This window comes from Cygnus olor, chromosome 4 (genome assembly GCF_009769625.2).
Source record: "Cygnus olor isolate bCygOlo1 chromosome 4, bCygOlo1.pri.v2, whole genome shotgun sequence".
NCBI classification, from domain to species: domain Eukaryota; kingdom Metazoa; phylum Chordata; class Aves; order Anseriformes; family Anatidae; genus Cygnus; species Cygnus olor.
In genome coordinates, this window is record NC_049172.1 from 49,648,202 (window position 1) to 49,667,984 (window position 19,783).

At 43.9% G+C, this 19,783-nt stretch overlaps 1 protein-coding gene across 5 annotated transcripts in view; it reads left to right on the top strand.

Moving 5' to 3' along the window:
* Positions 1–2,363: 2,363 nt before the first annotated feature.
* Positions 2,364–19,783, top strand: part of LNX1 (ligand of numb-protein X 1) — a 78,008-nt gene continuing 60,588 nt past the window's right edge. For 2 of the 5 annotated variants that reach the window (XM_040555822.1, XM_040555826.1), the window contains exons 1-3: positions 9,889–10,089; positions 12,616–12,768; positions 16,711–17,191. In XM_040555822.1, coding sequence (XP_040411756.1) covers positions 16,806–17,191 — 386 coding nt within the window. In that variant the 5' untranslated portion in view covers positions 9,889–10,089; positions 12,616–12,768; positions 16,711–16,805. Of the gene's footprint in view, positions 2,525–9,888; positions 10,090–12,615; positions 12,769–16,710; positions 17,192–19,783 lie in introns of those variants that run through there. The other 3 variants (XM_040555823.1, XM_040555825.1, XM_040555824.1) reach the window with 3 other exon arrangements.

The following is a 19,783-nucleotide window of genomic DNA, read 5'->3' on the forward strand; positions in this document are numbered from 1 at the left end:
GCACAACACGTACTGCAGTGTACACTGAAATCACTCAGCTGAAGTAAATAAATGAGTAAGCCTAATACAATAGAGTTTATGGCATGTTGTTCTCCTGGAAATAACTTCAGCAGCAGTGAAGTATGGAATATCTGCAACTGGAAAGGCCTGTCCTTACACCCATTTTTGCATGGGTTAAGACAAGCTGCTCAGATTTGTTTTAAAATACCACAAAGCAAAATATTTGCCTCTTTTTCATCTGCAGTGTATGAAGCTGTACCAGGGAATAAGAAATTTACAAAGCTGGCCAGATCTGTAAGACACTGCTGTTATTTTGATGCAAAAGAATGAATCATATTAGGAAATACTCCCAATTTTTTATGTTGTTGATGAAGAAGCTGTAACAGAGCATTTAGCCAGCTACAGGCAAAGGAGAGAATCTTTACGTTATGTAGTAAACCACCTGTAGCTGAGAGGAGATCCTCCCCAGAGGCTGAAAGACATATTCATCAGAGGACCTTCCACCTAAAGGTGCAGCTCACTAGCGCTTTGTTTCAGAGCCAACACATAAGTCACCTTCTGGGGAAACAACTTGCCTGGTATGTGGTAGGAAGCATTAATGCCATCTTCTAGAGTAGTGACTTTGGAGAGGAATGGGTGCCCAAAAGGGCTGTTTGGGGGAGCAAGGGAGAGCCTTTCTTTTAACCAGAAGCTTAGAGAGTATGGGAAAGAAAATAGGAGAGCATGTTGAGAGATGGGAAAGACCATTTAAGCAATCCAGCAACTCTGGCATGAGAACAAATGAGTTTGAACTGGCCCTTGGTCTGGAAACTTAGCAAAGCCTCCCAGCAGTGGGAGGGGGTGAAAATTTGGCTAGTTTCTAAAATGGAAATGAAGTCTGAAACTGAGAGTGTCTGATGTGGTCAACCTGTGACAGCGAGGCGCTGGGCCTTCTGATCAAGGCGATCAGCCTAGAAGAGACCTCCCACGTGAGGAAGGATTTAAACACATGCCTTGCTCTGTGGGGATGGATTTGCTAATGTTTAAGCTTCTGTAGCTTCAGGATATTTTTTAACAGTAGGTTGCATGTGCATAGTTCAATCTTGCAGACAGCTGACACATGGGGCTTGGGTACCTGGCCTTGTGACTGCTGTGGGCATCTGGCCCCATGAGGACCATGTCACTTCGCGTTGCACCCATCACAGGGCAGGAGCAGCAGCACTTCTACACAGTGCCCCAGCTCCAGCTCGGTGCTGCTGCCCAAACCCGAACTGAGCACCACTGGGCTGGTTCCTCAGGGACCTATCTCATATCTTCTCCAGCAGCCTCGTGCAGAGGTGCTGTGCTGGGCAGGAAAGGCAAACGTGACTGCAAGCAAGCGTCCGTCAGGCTAAGAGCATGACTGTCATGTTCGCTGGTAGGACTTGACAGTTCCCTTGATGATTTCTTAAAATAAATATTTAACAAGGGATTTTATAATCACAAGTAGCAAGCATGCTTTGAAAATGTTTGAAGGGAAACAAACTTGCATAGAATGAATTGGAGGCCAAGACCCAGTAGCCATAGATGTTTATATCAGAGGCTAGGGATTTCCTTCTGTCTTTTCAGCACACACTGTGCTTGCCTCCTTCAAGTCCATCTCCAAAGCTGCCTTGCTTCCTGAGTAACACTTCCTTTCTTAGGGGAAAATGCTTATGACGGCTGAAGTCATTGCATTTATCAGTGATTCATGTAGCTGGGAGATCAGTGCTTCTTTTCATCCACTGGAAATGTTGCATTTTTGATCCCACTACCATCATAATTAACATTCATACTCAGCTGTTCATAACCAGGTATCTGTACACCACCATCTTATCCCTTCCTTAGGTAGTTTTTCCCTTGAAAATCACTGAGGCTTTAAGATAGTCTTTTTTTCCCAGTGTTCAGAAACTTAGCAGAGCTTATATTTCCAGCAGCTGATTCCCTAGTTTACAAACTGCTCTCACATGGTTCACTGCTTCACCACTGACTCCAAATGTGCAGGAGCAAGGTGAAGATCCAGCTTGCAAAGCATGAGGGTGGGCCCTGGGTTAGAGCTCTTCCTGCTCCAAGGGGAAAGCCAAAATGAATCTTTAGTCTTGAAGCAACTTTTAAGACAGATCACTGGGCTCTATTAAATGTGAACTGAGTTGATTGTATGGCTGCAAGAAGAAAAGAAACTCAAGGCAAAGCCAAACTGAAAATGGACTTTGGTATATGCCGGAAAGAAAAGCAAAAGCTTCAAATTACATTGTTGTCTGAGCAGCCTGCACATGCTTATCTTGCCTCCAGGAGAAATAATTGGGAGGGTGTGGTTCTCTAAACCTTGAATTGCTCAGGTTTATGCAATTCAGCTTTTCTTGTTGCCTCCTGTGATGCCACAGGCTTCCCCGTGAGACACGGCCGGCCACCGCTCTCCTCCTGCAGGGAGCGGGCTGAGTGGGATGCGGCACCGCTGCCCTGCCACCCCTGCCACAGCCCTGTGACCCAGCACCAGCGGGACTCTGCCAGCAGCCCAGCCAGACCCGTGAGTTTAAAGACTTGCATTGCTTTCTGTGCTGTTCTCTCTTTCAGCCTACAGGTTGCTCCAGGGGAGCAAACGTGCAAGGAAATTCTCAGGCAAACCAAGCAGCCCCCTTTGGGCAGCGGGGAGTGGGTCTGCTTCTCAGCCTGCATACTGGGAACTGCCACACAGCAAGGCAGAGACACGTTTTATTGCCTCTGCCATCAGTGATTCACTGTGCCCATAATGTAATGCAGGGATGAAATTAGCTTGCCTGTATGTTGCTGCATTTGTTGGTAGCTGGTGTTAGGATGCTGCTTACTGGTGCACTAGATTTGCCATGCCTAATTCATTGCCTCTTAGCTAGATGTGTTTGGTTGTCTGTCTTCCTTTTGCTAAGAATCTGTGTCTTCAGGAAAATATGTTAAAATCTAACTGATTACCCAGGGAGAGGTGTTGTTTGCATTGCAGAAGCTTTACCCCAGTGTTCTATTCAGCCTCTGGAAACCCATTTCTCCCCCAGGTTAAACTCCAAGAAGTCTCATTGGAGCCATGGGAGGCAAACCAAGGCTAAATTTAGCTTAGTATCTTTAGCTTATGTTCTTCTTCACTTATTTAAACTTATAATCAGTTCTTAGCTCAAATTGTCTTGTCATCCAGTACTGATATATACAATGGTTGAAAAACTGTATATATGTGTGAATATATGTAATTTCTGACAAGTTTCCTTTCTACGGATGAACCTGATCATTTCTGTGAAAGCATAATGCATGCACAGATGTGCCAACAAAGAGTCCAGGGCTGCCATGAGGATACATGGACGTCCTCACACCCTGAAGAATATACTTGAAGTAATTGGCAGACTAGACTGAGTGCATAAATCAGTAGGACTCATTCAAACGTTTAGAGCTAAGCACATTTTGAGGTGTTTTTAATGAATAGGGATGGACTGCTTGCATCAAGCTCATGGGTGCTTTGATGTTTACAAAGGAAAACAAAAAAACAGGAAAGTTAGACTTTATGATGCCTTTATGATAGGCACAATGGACTGGTAATTCATGCTTTCCCCAAATGTCCAGCACTAGGAAAGGGTTCCTCCACCAGCAGGAAAAGCAGCAATACCTTAGGTGACTGTACTGAGAACCACACGACACAGCTGTTTTCCCCCAGTCTCCTATAGAAATAGAGCAGAGCACAAAATCCCTGTTCATCCCGCCCTCCAAAGGGCTTTTTGTTTGCTCATTCAAGTTCAAGCAGAACACATCAAGGCAGCTCTACCACTTTATCAAAGCAGCACTGCCTATTACCTTCTGTCGTTAGAAAAACAAAGGGCTTTTTTTTTTTCAACTGACAATGATTTAAAAAAAAAGGCGGAAAAAAAAAAAGAAAAAAAAAAGCTAGGATTCACCATCAGGCATTTGGAAAAATTGTTGCCTTGCAAGGAGTGGTATCCTCAGTACTCCAATCCACTTTCCTGAGACTGAAAACTCCTCTTAAGAAAGCAATCTGTTACTAATTTACTATTTTATGCTCTTCCACCCCAAACCTCAGAGGCCATGTATATTTTCCAAAAATATAAATTGAATCAATCTGGAGAAACTTGTCTCTTTATTATCTCTTTCTTGCCACCTGAAAATAGTCTTCCTCCCACTGCTAATGTCTTTTATTTGTCTGTGGTCCTGTACAAGTGTCCTCCCCACCTCTCACGAGTTGTTTTTTGGAAGGATGTTCCAAGCCCATGTGTTTGAGCGTTAGCTGCATCAGGCCTTCATTGTAGCACAGACTTGGAAAGAGGAATGTCCCTGGCTCCGGGTTGTGATTGTCTATCAGAATTGAATTGTCTTCTGGAAGAGGTTTGAAGGGGCTGGCATCTTCCCCCAGCAAAACTTTTCTTTTGCAAATGCAAATAAATCTTGCTCACAGGATGAGATGACAGATTAGCCTCATTTCGCTGCAAACCAGGAAATCAGGCAACATTATTTCCAGCAGGAAGGTAAATTACTGAAGGTTTTCCAGATGCGAAGAGTCTCCTCCAAGCTGGCTGCTGTAGGGCTGCTGCCAGGTATTTCTGAAGCTGTTGCTCCTGCCTCTGCAGCCTAGCCTGCCTGGCTTGCAGAGGCAGAGGGAGGGCTGCAGCTGATTTTGATGGACTGTTTCTTGTGGCCAAAGCTTTTTGGGGATTTAAGGAGTCCCCTCTCTGGTTAAAATGGCCAGATTCTGGCATCATGCAAGACTGCCTGGCTTTGCACTTGTCTGGGATGCATGTCCCCCTCTTCCACTGAAATTTTTGCTCTTAGAAACTGGGATGTGCAAAGGTGCAGCTGATTTTCCCCAGGCTTTCCCCAAAGTCTCAAACCGAGTCTTTAAAAAGGTCATTACAGGAATCATATGACTCGAGGGAACTGAACATAGAAGCAGAAACTTTCACCTTTGGTAAAGTTCAGGGAACAGTTAGTAGGCAGCTCCGGTCAGGTGCAACTGCCCCTGACTGCATGCTATTGCTGTCCCTCTGAATAAACATCAATTAGCCCTTGACAAGAAATCAATGAGCTACATGCCCTGAAACTTCCTAGCTGCATAGCAGCCCCTGGCAGCACTCTCCTTGGCCCTTGGGTTTTACTTTAACATACCTTCAGCATCCTTCTTAAAACAAGGAGTCTTAATAAAATGATGTTTTGCATGTGTCAGCAATTTCTTACTAAGGGATGGCAGCTACTTCTCTGCCTGGCCTGATACATCTTTTCAGAAAGTGGCTTTTCAGAATGCAAGTAAATTTTGATCTGATTTTGGATGTTATTCTCGTTCACTTTTTGCTTTCCTTTCCTACAGATACATGGTATAGGTACCATTGAGACACTGATTTTAAAAAACGTGGGTGTTGTTGCTGTTTTATTTGCTATTCTCCTTCAGAGATGGTTTGTGCTTGTAGCTCTTTGTGCTACATATCGAGCAGTACCAGTCGACACAGGATTTCGCAAGCAGAGCTTAGTGCTGGAAAGCAACTTGTAGCATAGCTTTGGCTTTTCATAGCTTCTGTCTGAGGAGTCAGCTAATCATACTACTGCTATTTAGGAAATAACATAGTTTACATCCAGGCAAAAAAAAAAAAAAAAGGTCTGAGGCACTGAAATAGCTATGACTTGTAGAAGGAATTTGAAAAAATAACCAAAAAAAACCTTTGCCTGCGTGCATGCAACAGATCACATCTGAGCACGTGGCACGCGCTAGCAGGAAGCAGGACACTCTGAGCATGTAATTCCTAATTGGGTTCTCATCAGGGCAGTAATCAGCACACAAATAGTCTCCACACCCACCAGACTGGTTCTGGAAGCAGATCTAATTCAGCTGCAGACTTAGCTATCTTCCCCTGGCTGGTGTCACTCTCGTGTCCTGGCTGACAAAACTTCACAAGCCTCTTCGTTTTAAAGAGAATGTTACGATGCCATCAGCAGCACACGCATGTTAATTAGCAATGGACTTTACGGCGGAGTTCCCATGAAGCCCAATTAAAACAGTGATGAATCAAGCCCAGTGAGTAGTGCTGTGCTCAGGGATGTTGTTTCCCAGCACTGGGCACAGGAGGCAGAACCAGGCTCTGGAGGACATGTTTTGGTAGCTGAAAGCCCAGTCACTTGTAATAAACAGAATTTATTTGCTGAGACACGTGTTGGACAGGGATCTTAGTCATTATCCTCCTTCATGCCAAAAATTGCCCTGGAACAGCAACTATTTCACAACCCTAGCTGGAGAGCTGCTCCCCCTGCCCAGATACCTCGTGTTTCCCCAGTCCTTCCCATGTGGGATCCAGTTATATGCCTCAATGCACAGCTTGCTCCCAAAGGCTCCATCTGCATGGGCACTGTCAGCACCACTTAATAAGAGAGATAAATGAGTGAAAGACAGTAAGCTATTTGTTCAAGACCCAAAAATCTACCAGCGTTAGGACAAGAGAACAGATAGACTTCAGTAGCTGGGCTACTGGGCTCAGCCTTTTCATCATGCAATACATTTACCCATTTCAAGCAGTGCATTACTCTTAAATGCAAAATTCAGCACTCTGCATTGCAGCACTTGCAACCTCATCTGAACTTCTTCCCCCTGAAATTTCTGTTTCCAGCTGCATATTTTGTGTCTGCCCATTATTTAAGGGGCTATCTCTGGGCCATGTCACTTTCCTAAGTTGTTGACATCCACTTGTTGACTAGCCTACTTGGGTAGTCAACAGGTTTTTAGTTTGTTTGTTTGTGTTTTTTTTTTTTTGGTGGATTCAAGTGGTGGAAGGATGAAAAAAAAAAAAGATACAGATATAATTTAAGTTATAGACATTTTCACATTTACAGGTTTGTATCTTAAATTATAGATATAAATACTATAGTTAGAGGCAACATAAGTAGAACTACAACACAGACGATTAAATCCTTACAGGTGCCTGTTCATAAAGTAGAAGATGCAGTCCAATGACAAATCTGAGGTATTTCCCTTAGATCACATCTAAGACCATCCATGTGGCCACATCACTACATGAAGACACGTGCCAGAGGCTGGGCATCACCACGGGAGCCCAGCCCTGCAACCTGGGAGCAGCCAGCTGCCCCTTCCCTGCTCACCCAGCCATGCTGTGGGCTGATCCTAAAAAAAGGTTCCCACAGGGTGTTGTGAGAACTCATTAAGTAGTTTGTAAAGCATTAAGGGACTCCTGGATCAGAGGAGCAGCTCTAAAGGCACAGGGTAATTAAAGCAGTGCTTGCTTTATTATACGTTATTAGCAGGGTTATCCATCATCTGTTCAGCACTTTGTAGTTATTAAATGTTATCTCATGGTCATATGTGAGAAGATGCTGCTTAGTCTGAGGGTGGCAGGCACTGTGGCTGTGGGAGGAAGGTCTGGGTGTCCTCGGCTGGGGATGCCCTCCCTTGCAAACTTGCTGGATGATTTGGAGATGGGGCTGACTTCTGGAGGCAGTTTTGCTCCATGTTTGCCATGAGGTGGAAACTTGGGCTTCTGAATTACTTATCTGCACAAGCCTGAGCATTTTGCACATGCCTGAACTGCTGAAAGTGGTTCAAATAGTAGATACAGTGGCAGAACATGTCTCTGCAGGCTACAGGGAACATACAGAGACCCAGGGGACACTGGCCTGGATTTATTCCACCCCATTTCAGGCATAACATAGGAGTCACTCTTTCTGGCACACAGAGACATGTTCATCCCAGTTAGCACCCTCCCTTAAGTGTGCTTGAAGTTAATCAGCATCAATATAGGTAAATGTCCCCTTTCCCATTGCTCTCCCCCACGAGCCCATCTGCCTGCCTCACCTCCCTGCCTCACCCCCCGCTGTGCAGCAGGATTGTGCCCCACCGTGCCAGGAGAGGAATGAGAGGAGAGATTAAGGCTTATTATGAAGCTGTATTAAGTTAAGACTTTCACTTTTCCATGCATTTTACTGATAAAAAATTTGTATTGGCTGAGTTATTCTCATATCACAAAGCCATGAGTGAGTTGGACAGGTCATTCTTCATTGTTACCGACAGAAATAATCATACAGCAAAAACGCAATGGATTTTGTGCCACAAAAGAGATAAAAACTACTTTAAAGCCTTTTAGAAGGTGTTGTGTTTGCCTTTATTTATTTAGTTATTTTATAACCGCTCTTCACCCCACAGATGGGGAAGATTGCTTACTTGCTGTCTAAACACCCACTATTTTCAAAGCATGGGAAGCAAAACACTTTAATCAGGACAAGCAGGACTTCTCTGAGACTAAATGGGCACTGCTGGCAACCACGGTACCAGCCTCCAGCCATGCCTTCCACCTACCCCAAGCACAATCACACCCTTTCCCCCATTGCCCCTGCCTCTTACCCCATACCCCCTTACCCCTTAGCCCTTACACATGAGCAGCAGCTTGCAGTAGAGTTGAGGGTCCTTTTCCCCCTGACAGACCAGGTCACAGGGAGGTTTCCTGTGCTCTTTCAGCTGGGCCAGCCTGGAGAATAAAAGGAAGGGCATGTAGTGCAGGAGGTGGCCTCTTGCTCTTCTTGAAGAGGCTGGGTATAGTTGGCCTTAGGAATGTTGCAAAAAAGTGCATTAGCTGATTAGAAAGCCATAAAACAAAAGGCATACCTAGAAAGAAAGCTTTTTTGTTTAGGTAGATACCTCTATTAGAGGTATGGGCCTTCAGAGTGCCTGGGCTGTCATGCGTGGTAAAGCATGAAAGGTCAAATAGGGGAAGGGAGAAAGAATGAGGTTTTGGGATTGCATATCAGGGGTTCTGTGGGCAAATGAATTAGTGACCACTGTTCCCCTGTGGCTTTGTCTATTATAATGTAACTCCAACATTAGTTTTTCTTGAGGGCTGGGTATGCAAAATTCCCTTGTCCTTCATGTCATACTCTGGTATCCAGTATGATTTGGGTTCGTTCTACAGCCTTTCTTTTTGTGGGAACATTGCTTCTTTTCTCCTACCCAGACAACTATTCTCAAGGCAATGGTGATAATTTGAATGGTGATAATGTGTAGGGAGGCTTCTGCCATTCTGTCAGATTTGGCTGAACCTGAAAAATAGCTCCAAAAGATATTGGGGAGCAAAAGAGCGAGATTGAACAAGGAGACTCAAAGAGAGAGAGAGAGAACAAGTGCAGAACCGCCCTATTTCTTTAGGAAACATGGTAGTAGCAATGTAATTGCCCATGGGATTAACAGCAGTTAACATCACGGAGTTAACACCAAATTCACACAGAAGGTGCAGAGGTACAAAGGTAATGCATTTTATTCCAAATTTTGCACTTTATTTTGTGATTGCAAGGTGTTATGTCTAATTGTCATGGTGTACCCCGTGTGGGTCCATACACACCAGGGGCTGGGCTGTCTGGCTTGAGGAGCACTTTGCTGGAGCACCCCATAGCTCAGGAGTGGTCTGCAGACCCACATTTCCTTGACCTGAAGCAGAGGAGGAGCATGAGCAGGTGGGTGTCCCCCATCACAGAGACACATCTGGGGCAGGATCCAGGGATGAGCACCCTTGCACAGTTCGCACGGATCGTTGTACCAACTCCTTGCTACCAGCACCTCCAAAGACAGCTGGGGCATGTGGTTATTCAGCCACACAGGTACAGTTTTATCATTAGGTCAAATGCCTGAAAGCAAGCTTGTGGTATTCGTGAGACTGTCTTGCCAAAGCCAGCTGGAGCAATCAGCCAAATCGGAGCAGTAATGCACCTTTTGTTACATAACTAGCAGTACAATTTTATAATTTAGGATGTGAAATGCCGATGGCATTTATTATGTCAATTAGGATGAGCACATGTTTAGGAAGCACTTTAGGAGTCAATCATAATTGCTCGCATAGTCTTGCTTCGACTTCCTTTGGGTAGGCAGAACGTGTGTGCCCAAGAGGCAGTTACCCACAGCCCGTCAGTTCTGCTACAGCTCCCCTTTGTACGTGGAGCCTGAGCTTGTAGCATAAAGAGTTGGTCCCAGCCTGGGTTTATCGAACTTCAAAACAAGCAAGGAACTGAAATTATTGCCTCCACCAACACACAACTACCTGAGACATGCTAGCAACAAGTCTTCTCTGAAGTACTACCAAGGTAAGCTCATTCATAGGATGCGTTCCTTGTAGTTTGGGAAGGATAACCTGCTGACACATGCTGCCTTACTCAAACCGTCCTTTTACTCAATCCTTGTCCAGCTGTTCCTAATATTCTTAAATTACTTCTGGGCTGAAATTTTTCATTTCAACATGCTGAGTAAAGTTTTGTATCCGTGAAATTGCCAGAAAGAGCAACTCAGGTTTGTGTGGGCGTGCGAGAGACAGGCAGACAAAAAGGCAGAATATATTTCCATACATTCCAAAGAAAAGTTTTAGATTTGTAATTCCAAAAAAAAAAAAAAAAAAAACTTTTTCCAACATTGGTTTATTCTGTGAATTCCAGCATGAGCCACAGAGAAAACTATCTTTTCAAACAATCTGGTTCTGGTTTTTGAAGTTATTGTGCATGCAGGCACAGTATGACATTCCTGTTAGGTTTCACAGCTTGAGCTACAACTTAAAAAGTGGTGGTTATTCACCTAACGCATTGTGCCTTTGGATTTTTGTATTCAGTTTGAAATGACTTTCATCGCTGAAAGCTTTGCAAAGTGCTTTGATGGTTATAATCTCTGAGAAGGACTTTTTGACTAATAATAACTTTGAAAAATCAACTGTGTAAGAGGAAAGGTTTTGGAGTTCCTGTTGGTTGTCTCAGAGACAGTCTGTGCTGATGTGCTGAACAATTACAATTATTTTCCTCTAAGAGCCAGCTCTAACAGTCTTTTCTATAATCTCAAATTCTTATCTGGTAAATCAATACCAGATCTCTGACTCATCTCCAGCTACTGACTTTTTACCTGGAGGTATGCATCTCACCTCTGCCCATAACAAATCTCCGCTGGAGATGGTTTGCTACTGATTACACATCAGGCAGGGAGAAAATGTTGTGACTTTTCTATGGGTAGAAGAGATTTAAAAATAAGGGAGAGAGAAGAAAAAAGAGGAATATAATAATACATGTAGGATGAAGACTGGTCGTAAGACATGAAAATAAGCTTTTTACACACCTAAATGGTTTATGACTTTCCTATGAACAAAGTTTCAAATCCAGGCAGGCTGATTCACTCCATTGGTTTTAAATGCAGCTATGCCAAAGATAGTGTAAATTGTTATATGAGATTCTCTATTCAGATCTTTGGAATGTGAGTTATTGTCTTTTTGCATGGAAAATACTATATAATATATATTACTGAAGGATGGGCCACTGTTTGATGGTTTCCACAACGTTTATCTAGTATTTTGAAAAAAAAGGGCTGCCCGATGGCCTCCGAAATAAGTACTGCCTTTCACAGTGAAGTCAGTGTAACCTATAAAAGAGTTGAGGAGATGCAATTAGTGGCACAAAACACAGTAACTGGGAGGCCTGCTAGCAAGAAGATGGTTTGATGAAAGATGATGAATTACAACAGCATTAAAATTTCTCTAACTAAAGGCAAGTAGTTTTACATGAGCATCCAACCTGCTGACTTATTATAAAACCCTGAATGAGAAATAGGCACAGCGATTTTGCAGCCTGGATTCTCATATGAGTAGCAAGGGCTAGGCTCTCTGGCATATTGCCGCAGCTAATCCTAGTCCTGCGTAACCTGGGAGCTCTGAATTTTTGCTGGAGGGCAAAGGAGGATCTCAGCTCCCTCCTGGCTCTGATCCCCAGTGTGGGTGAGCCACTAGATGGGGACAAGCCCCACAGCTTCTGACCTGCCTGGGCTCAGCCACTAACAGCTGGGCTGAGGCGTCATTAAGGAGTTAACTCTATTATGGGGAAAGGTGCAGTGTTATGTGGCTCCTTTTCATCATTAAGAAGCAAGAAGTCCACCTCAGGAATCTCAGCAAAATGGGCTGAGTATTAGGAAAATGAGGTGCTTGCACCTTTGGAGTGGTTTCCTTATCAGCCTGCAGAGCAGCCCATCTCGCCATATAGTGTCATGCTGACAGCCTGTTACTCTCCTGTAGGGGATAACACCCCATGCTGGGGTAAGAACAGCAGGATAACTATGTTATCATGGTCCAGCTCATGAGAGTACGGCAGCTGTCAGTAATACCTCTGCCTCCTACAGCATGATGTGAGGGAGACAGGGCACAAAAAGGAAACCTCTTTTAATCAGTGGATATAATATTTGTGCATGTGCAGACAGTACAAAAATAGAGCAGGAGCATTAATATGTGTCACTTAATTACACACACATATTAAAAGAAAAAAAACCCTAATATTTGGCGATCTTGCTGTGCCATTCATATTCCCTTCCCACACTGGCTGCCCTTTCCCTTGACTCAGAGGATTTTGCTATCCCCAAGCCACGTTGCTTGAGCTACTGCAGCTAAACCCCCTACCTGTTTTGCATCTTACCTCTGTTTTGTAGTGATGCCTGCTCACTGCCTTGTCTTCCACCATTCCAGATACGAGCCAGTTGCTGCCCTTGCAGGCTCTGTGTTAGTGTTTCTCTGGCCTTTAGGTGCCTGTTTATCCCTCCCTGTGCTAGCTGCTTCCTCGCTGCCTTTCATCACTCCGTTCTTTCTCTTTCAGCCCTGCTTACTCATCTTGCAGAAGCTTCTTCCTCCTTGCACTGTGCTACTTCCCCATGCAGCCCCCCCAGCTGCTGGGTTAATGTTTGACGGGGCGGCTGATGGAGCTGGTGCAGCTCAGGAGCCTGCTTCTCGCTGCCCTGGTGCTCTGAGGGTAAGTCCAGATTTAAGCCTTAGCTTGCTTATACCTGCCTCACGGGAATGGGACAACTTCAGGCTTGTCTGCACAAGTGGATGAAAGGCACTCTCTGTGCTCACTCTCTGCATTTACTGCCCATGCTTTTTGTCTGTGTTTCTTTTGCTGTTCTCTTAAACACTTCTTGTGGCTGTAAATTCCTGAGCGCTGAAGACCCGTAAGATGCAAACTCCTTCAACCTGGCACAGTGTGTTGGTTATGTTTTTAAAAGGTGTGTGACCACGATATTGGCTTTCACTGTGGTCACTGGGAGTTGCCCTGATGGGAAGAAAACAGGGACCTGAGTCGTTGAAAACCTCTGTCACGGCAGTGAAGCAATAAATGCTGGTATCGTCTTCTTGGACACGGCACCAACACCTCTAAAAGCTCCTGCTGCCAATCACCCGTACACTCTCCGCACACATTTCTCTGTCTATAAGCTGAGGTGATGTCCTCACCCTGCTGAGGCTGCCCATGGTGTCAACACTGACACACTGACACCACCTCGCGCCCCCCTCCCCCCTTCCCTTCTTATCCTTCCGCAAACATGGACCTTGAAGAAGACACTTCCAACCAGGTAATAATTGTTGTTTTTTTCACTTAGCTATGGTGTACCATCCACCTGTATGGGGTTCCTTTCTCAACGTGTGTTGCTTTATTCATAGTTAATGGAAGATCAGCAGATCAACTTTAAATCCTCTTTTCCTTCTCTTCTGCATAGCTCAAGAAGAAACATTAGCACAGCTAAACACCAAGGCTTTAAGCTTCCTAAAAGGATATTAAATTAATTATGTAGCTTTGTTATGACAATGCATAAATGTTTTAAACACAAACGACTGCAATATATTGCAAGCAACTTCTGCCTCTGGCCAAATTTGTGTAACACCTCCATTCAGCACCCTCCATGCTAACTCTTTTGGTGGTATAGTTGCCTCCCAAAGGCTGACAGTGATTATTTCATTGCTTGTGTACAGTAATTTGAGAAGGTTCTTCATGGGTGAACACTGACCAGATTAGCCAGAAGAGGCTGATAGATTTTTTCCTTTTGAATTGAAAGGAATTTATGTTATTATGTAGTCTAAAATTTCTAAATTGCACAGGCCATAGGACTTGAATTAAGTCCTCCTAAAAGTTCAATGCCTGTTATTAATTAACATGGATGTTTTTGTTTCTCTGAGCCGCAGCAAGTATTTGTAATTTATGTAGACCTTGTAAAATTCAGGTACAGTTCCCAACACCTGCTCTTTCTCATTAGTGACACATTATTAGCGTGTCAGGTCCATAATGAGTATCTGTAAGGTGGCCAGGGGGGTCTGGAAACTTTGAAGGACATAACATAGGGCAGGACTTGTGCAGCTTTCTTCTTGTCCCTGTTGCTTTGACAGTCACAGTAACTTTCTCTAACACTGTAATGCAGCAGATGATCAGCAGCTCTGGAGTCTCTGCTTGTGAATCCTCTTTAAAGGGCAAATGTGTTGGGTCTCCCCTCATTTCACCAGGTGTGAGGCATCTCAGATACACATTGTTTTGCCAAGACTTAAAAACCAATGCGCAGTAACCTCTCTTGACTTGCTGCTGATGCTGTGTGGAAAGCTGTGTAGTGTTTCATCCCTGCCTGTGCCTGCGTTCTTCCTCCACACCCCACATGCCAAGCGAAACACTGGCAGGTCCCCACAGATATGTTTTAAGTACCCAGAGAAACAGGTAATAAATGCAGCCTTAAAGAGCCAAGAAATCAGGGGCCTGTCACCCTCCTGAACCTAGGATCTTCCAGCTAAGATGCTTGGGCCACAAGGCTGTGTCTTTGCTGCTGCTTTTCCAGAGTAAGCACACGAGGCCTGTTGTGCAGTATAGCCTACATATGGTTTGAATTTTGTGCTCTGTTAGAAGAAATATTCCACCTTGCTGCATGCTGGCAATGCCATGGATATTTCAGGGATGGCTCTGTCACTCAAGACCACTAGATGCAAAGTGGCAGCGACCAGAGCCCCTGCATTACCTGAGGTAGCAAACCCCTGCCAAATTTCCTAGCCATTTTAACTACTGCATTGTTAGGAATAGGCTGGATCTAATTCCATATCTGCTAAAGCCCATGCTGACCTTCTTTTTGTGTGCGGCAGCAGATCCAGGTGTGTCTTCTGATAGTAAGAGAATGAAGTTCATAAAGCAGTGCTATTTTCATCATGTTCTATTGATTTTTACTTCATTTTACTGCTGCTCTCAAACCCACAGTCCCACAAACTGCATATTGCTGTTCTTGCAAGTGGTGAGAGGTTGTGACTGGCTTGTTACTTCTCAAACAACTCTTTGTGTCTTCTCTCTTATTGGAGCTTGTCAGTACTTTATCTACAATGATATCTTTTGTCTTTTTCTTGATTCATTTTGCCATGTGTCACCTTAATAAAGCCAACTAATATAGTTTTTAATTCCTATATTAAGACAGAAGGTATATTTGTTTTCTGCACTATATAAAGATGTCATTTTCTTCACAAAGTTCTCTATATAAAGTTCTGATGAATATTTTTACAAAGGGGAACATTTGCTACAGTGTAGAGTATTTTAAATATTTGCAGGAATTCAAATATGTGATGATTTTAATTCAAATGAAGCTACTGCTAAGCAGGAGACAGAGTGTATGCAGACCTTAGTCTTGCAAGCAAAAAAAATGGTATTATACAGCCACTTAGCATAACAGCTATATAAGAATAGGATCTAGCAAAGCATTGAAGCGAATGTTTGACATTCAAGCATCTGGATAGAGTTAGTGGGGCTATCATTTTACCTATATGTCAGAAAAACCCTGCCATGTTGATGTTTAATTTCTCAGGTTTAGAGCCCACAAGCTTTACATAAAAATAAGGTTTGTTTTTATTTTAAATGAAAATGTGCTCTGTCATAGTCAGATTTTTTTTATATTCTTTCCCTCATTTGCCCTCAAACGTGAGTGTCTGAGGCTGACAAATTGTCTCAGCAAATTAAGTCAAGCTGGAAGCAAGGGTACAGTGCTACGTTAGAGCAGCAAATAAAATTTACATTTTCAAGGAAGAGTAGTAATTAGGCCATTGCATATTTTATGTCTTCATGTTTATTTTCAAAGAGATAGATCAAAATAAGCATAGATGTAATGAGACGTAAGTAAGTGCTTCAACGAGCAGTCAGGGTTCATCAAGTAAAAGCTACAAATTACTGCTCGGTTTTGCTGCCACCCACAGTGTTTACATCTTTGAAATACCAGCAGGCAGGTGCCCTGGCCAGAGCTTGCTCGTCAGCACTGTAGTAAGAGAAATAGTACAAATCTAGGGCTGTAACACAAATTATTAAGTGAACAGGCTTAATTTTTGTTCAGTGGTTTTGAAGATCAGACAGATCCATCACTGCTGTGTAAGAGGATGGTCTGGAGGGTCCCAGGCTCTAAATCTGTATCCTGCATCTGTGTGCACAATGTCCGTGTGCTCATGTGGGCTAGGCCTAGGTGCTGCTTTCCCCCTCTGCCCTGAGCAGGTGGCTTGGGCAGTAATCATTATTCTTACCCATGTTTCTGCACAATATTGCAGTGTTTGCCTATGCATGATGCTGCTTTTCCAGCAGAAGTAATGTGACCACTATAAAAAAGTCATGTGATGGGAACCATAGTTATATGCTAATTTAAGGTTTTCAAACCTTACATGCCAGTAGTATTCTCGTTGTTCTGATGTCTTTCTTTACAGTGAGAGTAGTTTTGTCAGTTGAGCTAGACCTAAAAGCTAAAAAGTTCACTGGAGTTCACAATCTATTACTTTTCTCTTCTTTGCTTAATCCTCCCATCCCAAAGATGCAATGCTTCCCTAAAAACTCCCAGAGTACTTTATATCCAGGTACATACCATAAATACACTAAGAAAAAACAATCCAGAACATAATTGTTTGGCTTTCTTCCCCACAGATCTGATGGCACGCAGGCCTTGCTGCTGCTCTCACGAATAGAAACCAGGTTGGGTGCTTCTGTCTGCCCTCTTCTGAATTGCACCAGTTCCGAGTATGAGCCAGAAAGAAGAAGAAATGGAGGAGAGGTCCCCGCCGCTCTGTGCCACCTGTGGCCAGGCACATTTACCAGAGGAAAACCACTTGTACAGCTACACGGAAGAAGTCGATGACGATCTGATCTGCCACATCTGCCTGCAACCTTTGCTTCAGCCGCTAGACACACTCTGCGGTCACACCTTTTGCACCGCCTGCCTTACGAACTTCCTCTTGGAAAAGGACTTCTGCCCCATGGACCGCAAGCTCGTGGTTCTCCAGAGCTGCAGGAAGTCCAGCATCCTTGTGAATAACCTCCTGGACAAGCTAATGGTTAGCTGCCCTTTCACAGAACACTGCTCAGAGGTTGTGCAGCGCGGTCACCTCGAACAGCATTTCCAAACCCAGTAAGTTTTGGCTGAGAGGTGGTGGGTTTTTTTAATTGCTCTGTCTTTTATTTATCGAGAGGAAAAAGTATCTGCAAGTAATGCTGATTAAAATAGACTTAATGTATAGAAAGATTTATCAATTTCAGTCCCCGTGAGCACCTATGCTATTATGAGTTTAGGGCTGAATTTCTATTTGACAATATCTCACTCTTTTTTTAAAATCAAATCCATTCCAGGTACTCCATGCTCTTGTTAGCAGTTCTGAGTGGATACCTTGTGGTTAGCTGCATAATGGAAGCGTGTATTTAGTCATCCGAAGAGATCTGCCAGTTTGGGGAAGCTGAGCTACCATGAATATTTTAGTGGTACATTACGGCTTTTGTAATTGCCCTTTCTTCAATCCATTTTTGAATCGCAAATGACCTACATGTGAAGTAGAGCAGAAAATATTCCAGTTTGGTCTTTGGAGCCACGGGCTCCTTCCTTCCAGGTGAGCACCGGCCCTGCACAGGCACCAGGGGCCTTACATAGGCCCGGCCTCCCCAGCATGGCATGGGGGAGCAATGCTCACCATGGTCACCTCCCCAGGGGCCAGGACACCCTCGCTGAAGGAGAAACAACCCCCGGGAGCAGCTTTGTTCCTTTGCAGGGGGAGAACTGATGGTGAATGATGCTCTATTTGACAGGGAAAAGCACGTGTCTTGTGTCTTCAGCCTTCCTTGCAGCAGGCAGGAGTGACGAGGCACCTCCAGGGTTTTGATTTCCGACTGCCTTAGTGTAGCCCAGATAACAGCATCTTGAATCCAAGGAGAGCTGGGGTGTAAGACATGCCCTTTTCTGTGGCCTTTATCTGTTGTTCAGTGAAATGATTTTCCCTCTGGTCCGCAGGTGCGACTCACGCTCCTAGGTGAGGAATTTATTCAACATATTCACTGCTTATGTCATGGTTTAAAAAGTCGATCATTTTGCATCTCTAAAACTTAAAAAAAAAAATAAAAAGGAAGGAAAAAAAAAAGAAAAAGGTGGTGGCAGCTGTGCTCCACAAGATTAGTTTTCTGCTTCTAGAAGAAGAAATTAGCAAAGTTCCCCGTGATTTTCTGCCTTTGTTCAGTAATTCTCTGACATGCCACAGATACAAATCTGAAAAGCAATGCAGGTAAAGGGACTGACAGTCTGCTGTGAGCTGCTGTCACAGAGATTATGTTGCTCTACAGATCGCAAAGATAAAATCTTCAACCCCTAGTGCAAATACCTTCCATTGTGATATATATAACTGACTTTAATAGATTTTAGATCCTTCTTTTTGACTTCACTTTTTCTTGAGATGACAGATCCATGACCATAAAATTAATTAGAAAAAATATGCAGAAACAAAGAAAGGGACATTTTGTTTTCTACACAGAAGCCACACAACCAGCATAATTCCTGGCTTCTAGTGTTGGACATGTGCAAATCTCTCCAGTGTCTTGGTTTCTCTTTCTCACAAATAAAGGTGCCCTTCACAAACATGCCTAGCAGAATTGCACTGTTGTGATTGGTGTTTTAATCCTGTAAAAGTCCAGCAAGTTTTATTTGAATGATAATCACCAAATGTCAGTGGCCTGGCAGGATCTCTGAGTTCCTGATGAGGCCTGAGGCCTACCAGGGCAGGTTTAGTAACACATCTCCACATCCTCTTTCTGCATCTCCTCCCTTGTGCCAGGCTCTCCCCACTAACTCCCAGCCTTGAAAACCCGGAGCAGAACTGTGGTCTCCACGGCCATTAAATCTTAAAGCCTCAAGGTAGCGCATGACAAGGTGGTGCTACACAGCTTCTTCTGTGCCACCCATGACCACATTTTCCATACTGAGGACAGTTTGGAGGGCTGAGTTACCTTAAGGCTAGAGGGCAGAGGCATATAAATAATAGGGTACCTTTGCTGCTGAGGGTTTCACTAAAAACCATGAGTCTTTATGGTTTAAGCCAGTTGAAGGTTTCACAGGGTCATGCCCTCACTGGCATTCCCACCCAAAAGAATTAGGAGGGACCCATAAAGGAGATTTTTGAAACCTTGTGTTTGCAGAAACAGTGCAGTACATTTCATTTTTAATGTGGCATTTGTTAATAATCACCAAAGATATTTTATGCTTCTGCCTAATTCGATTCAAAGAGGAGCAGAGAAGCATTTCTTGCCACCCCACTCCCAACTCACGGCGGTGCAGGAGAGGAGAAGGGCACTGTGCTCTTCAGGCACCAGCTGCAGCATGCCCAGGCACAGTGCAGGCTGAGCTGATGGGGTTCTCTTAACAGTGATGAATCAGTAGACAAAGTGTCTGAATTCGCTGATTAGAAACAAATAAATAAATAAATAATATTACAGCAACAACAGCCTGGTGCCTTTGGATAGAATGGCTCAGATGCTGGCTGAAAAAAATCTCAACTGAGCATGATCTGTGTTCCCAGTGAAAAAATCAGACTCTGTTAGAGTCACCGGGGCAGTTGGCAGTCCCCATGTTTCTTGCACAAATCAGTCTCAGATCATTCCTGGTTCTCAGAGAGAAAATGAAAGCTTGCCCTGTTCAGGGGTGGGGTCACTGATGGGATGAGGTGAGCTTGCTGGTTTTTATGCT